This window comes from Cyprinodon variegatus, unplaced genomic scaffold, assembly GCF_000732505.1.
Source record: "Cyprinodon variegatus isolate N-32 unplaced genomic scaffold, C_variegatus-1.0 Scaffold1630, whole genome shotgun sequence".
In the NCBI taxonomy this organism is placed as follows: domain Eukaryota; kingdom Metazoa; phylum Chordata; class Actinopteri; order Cyprinodontiformes; family Cyprinodontidae; genus Cyprinodon; species Cyprinodon variegatus.
This window is the reverse complement of record NW_015152083.1, coordinates 26752-30236: the sequence shown is the minus strand read 5'-3', so window position 1 is coordinate 30236 and position 3485 is coordinate 26752. Positions and strand designations below refer to the sequence as shown.

The 3485-nt window shown below is 39.4% G+C and overlaps 1 protein-coding gene across 1 annotated transcript in view; it reads right to left on the bottom strand.

The window, feature by feature from the left end:
• LOC107104151 (collagen alpha-4(VI) chain-like) overlaps positions 1 to 3485 on the bottom strand; it is a 25506-nt gene that overhangs the window by 19573 nt on the left and 2448 nt on the right. Inside the window, exons 2-5 of the mRNA XM_015404082.1 lie at positions 2633 to 2775; positions 2402 to 2494; positions 853 to 906; positions 293 to 364 (exon numbers count right to left, since the gene is read on the bottom strand). Of these exons, the coding sequence (XP_015259568.1) occupies positions 293 to 364; positions 853 to 906; positions 2402 to 2494; positions 2633 to 2775 (362 nt within the window). The remainder of the gene's footprint in view (positions 1 to 292; positions 365 to 852; positions 907 to 2401; positions 2495 to 2632; positions 2776 to 3485) is intronic.

Here is a 3485-nt window from a genome sequence, read left to right as displayed (position 1 = left end):
AAAAAAAAATGTTGCAGTGCATAATGGGGTTTAGCATCTAAAGGCTAACGTTTCCCGTCTTACGTTCATTGTTGCCAGGTTGGGATGTTTCCCAATCTGGGAGCTTAGGATACCAGTGTGGACCACTTAGATTTAGTCCATCGCATAAAGTCAAAGTACATTGTGTAAACAAAGTGTGTGAATATGTATGCTGGAGTATTTAAACACCAACAGCTTTTTTTTTTTTTTCCAGGTTTCAGTTCAGGGTTCTAGCAGCTTTTCTCTCTCCATCCACCAGGAGACGCAGCCTTACCTTCTGTCCTCTGTGTCCAGGACATCCCTGGATCCCCTGGGGTCCAGGTAGTCCAGGAGGGCCTCGTCTGCCCTGCAACAGTCAAACATGTGGAATTAACAGCAAACAAAGACTAATTCAGTAAAACCAACTGTAGACTGTATTACTCCCAATAATCCTGTCGTTTTACTTACACAGTAGCAGCTATTCAAAATTTCCCCACTTTTCTTTCCTGATTCCCAACAAATCCTTTTTAAACATCAATCTTTGTACTAAAATATTTTTTCTTTCATGATTTGTGGACCTTAAGATCTAAATAGTAGCTCCATCTCCTGGTCAGACCCTGTAATTCAGTGAAAGGGTGGAGTCAGAGAAAAAAAATTGCAAAGTGGGGGGACACTGCAGTGGCTGGGAGTTGGAGGGGATTCTGCTGGGAGCTGAAGGGAAGTGAGCTGCCATTCAGCTGCTGTTTGACTTTAAAGGGCCATTTTAAATGGCTGCTACTGTATGTTATGTTGTAGGTAAATCCCCCTACTTCCATCCCCCCAACCTCCACCCTGTAGCCCTGGGAGACAACTTACAGGGGACCCTTCCTCTCCAGGATAGCCAGGGTGACCCTTCTCACCAGGCGCGCCCTGTAAAGGAAATACAGAAAAGTTTAGAGGCAGAAACATCAGTGTGTTGGTGTTTTAGAAATGTCTGCGATGATCTGATTAGAGATAAAAAGCAGAAATCCGTTCCATGAAGCTCTCTGTTCTGGAGCTGATCTGAAGGCAGCATGAAGTTTCAGCATCTGCTGATTCCTGAGAGCCTCCCATTCATTCAGAAAGGTTGTTTAAAAACAGCATGCACACCTCAGTGCTTAATTTTATACACACGTTTACATGGAAGTGATTGGAATGCCTGATTCCAATAATATTGATGAGTTTATAATGTAGATTGCTGCATGTATCACCTCTTAAGTTGAAGTAATATTTGAGCCTTTAAAATCTAAATGGTGGGTCTAAAACAAAACTTGCTATGTTTGCTATGGTTACATATTTCGTTACCTTTACCTTTACTTGGATTTATCACTTTACTTGGATTTTCACTTTACTTGGATTTNTCACTTTACTTGGATTTATCACTTTACTTGGATTTTCACTTTACTTGGATTTTCACTTAACTTGGATTTAGTTTTTACATATGCATACTGTAGATATACCTACAGATATATATATACAGAAGAGCTATATGTGTATATATTTGATCTCTTTTTATTCTTATTTCTTTATCTTTATTATATTGTATAGTTGGATGTGTGTATATATTGTATAAAACTGTAACTGGAGCGTGTAACAAAAGTAAATTCCCTCTGGGATTATTAAAGTATTTCTGATTCTGATTCTGATACCTTAATCCAGAGGTGTAGCCAGAAAATGTTAATAAGGGTTCCCAGGGAATAACCAATGTAGACTGAGTGCTGGCCGAAAGCTGACAGGTGTCAGAACCTCAGGATTAATCTACACGGTTCCAACAGGAACGACCACATATTTTCTAAACAAAGACTGACTGTACTTTCCTGCAGCCTCTGCTAACAAAAAGACGCATATATTTAAACATCCATGCTATTTAAATTAAAGGTGTAGTCCATAAAATTCAAAAGTTTGTGTTCTGGGGCGAAAATCTTATTCATTATTATTACTTATCTACTTTTAACAATAATTGTTCTGCATAAATTTTATACTTAAAGTCGTAGGGAAGCGACTGTTCCAAATGTTGCATTTCTAAAACCGGAGTAAAAATTTTCGTTTGTGCCGCCATCATTTTAGAGATATAAAGAAATATTTCTAGAGGTCATCATAAGGTCAACCAGCCCCCAAACCCAAATCAGAGGGAAAAAATGGTAGGGGTGGCCATTGATTGGCTGACAGTGGCTGTGGCCCCCCATCTAGCTACGCCCCCACCTGGATCCACAAACAGGTAACATAAACTTTTCAAGAATTAGAATCACGACGACAGAGTTATGCCAACTAGAAACCACACTAAAGATCGCAATCGTAAAATAAACAATGGAATTGGAAAGAATTGTATAAAAAGAATAATGACGATTGGGACGATCATGTCGTCTTGAAGATCTTTTACACTCACCTTATCTCCTGGTGTCCCAGGAAGACCAGGAGGCCCCGGGGTTCCATAGCATTTACAGAAAACATTGCAGCAGATTCGATCTGCTATGGCGCTCTGCAGGAAGCCACAAAGAAGATACTCAGATCATTACTGGCTAAAAGGCTTCCTCTGTGTATGGATCAGGCAGTATACCACCTACAGGGATTACAAATCTGCCAATGTCCGGTCTTTTCTAACATGACAATGACTTACAAGCTCTTGCAGGATGACGCTGCTGATGCTCTGCAAGCCGATTTTTAGAGGAGCCTTGTAGTTGTGTGCTCGTCCAAACTCAACCATCAGGAGCTGGAAGGCTTGAGCACTATCCAAGGCCACAACAAGCAGAGCGCTGACCCCTGCAGACAATAAACAGCTGAGTATCTGGATCAGGTACTTCATATCAGCGTAGTGAGTAAGGAAAGGTTTGCTCATATTCAGAAATCAAAGCTCTGAAAGTACTTAAAATATGAAATGATTCCATCCTGTTTAAGAAATTATCAGTGTTTTAATTCAGAGTAATTTTCATGTGAATGTGCTTTACTGGAGGCATCCATTATTCTGTAATAATTGTGTTTTTCAAAATAAAGTTTGATTGCTTGGTTGAAGTCAATATCAGTCTTTTATTTTCTTATTGCTTTTAAACCAGAGTTCATTTTGTAGACTCCTACAGAACGTTATTCATGCAGGATTTCTGCAATGGAGAAACATTTAAAACTCTTTGGTAAAGAGTTTTAAACCAAATGGTACCATTCAGGTTAAATTTTCCTTTAATGATCATTTTCAAGGGTCTTATTACTGTAACAACATAAGCTAGAAGAGTCGGTTAACTTGATGAATAGTCTCAGTCACCATTCCTTCTATAAAAGACTATTGTTTTAGCCACAGGCGTAACTTTCTGAAACACTGCTGTGGAAAATGTCCCCCCCAAGTGTGGCCTGCTGTGGATTCTAAGGAGCCATGATATATTGCTGTTGGCATCGGAATCGGCTGTTATTCAACCTTTTTTTATATATATATACTGTCAGGAATCCAGTTTGTGTGGTCTGTTTTTGTGTTTCCTTCCCTC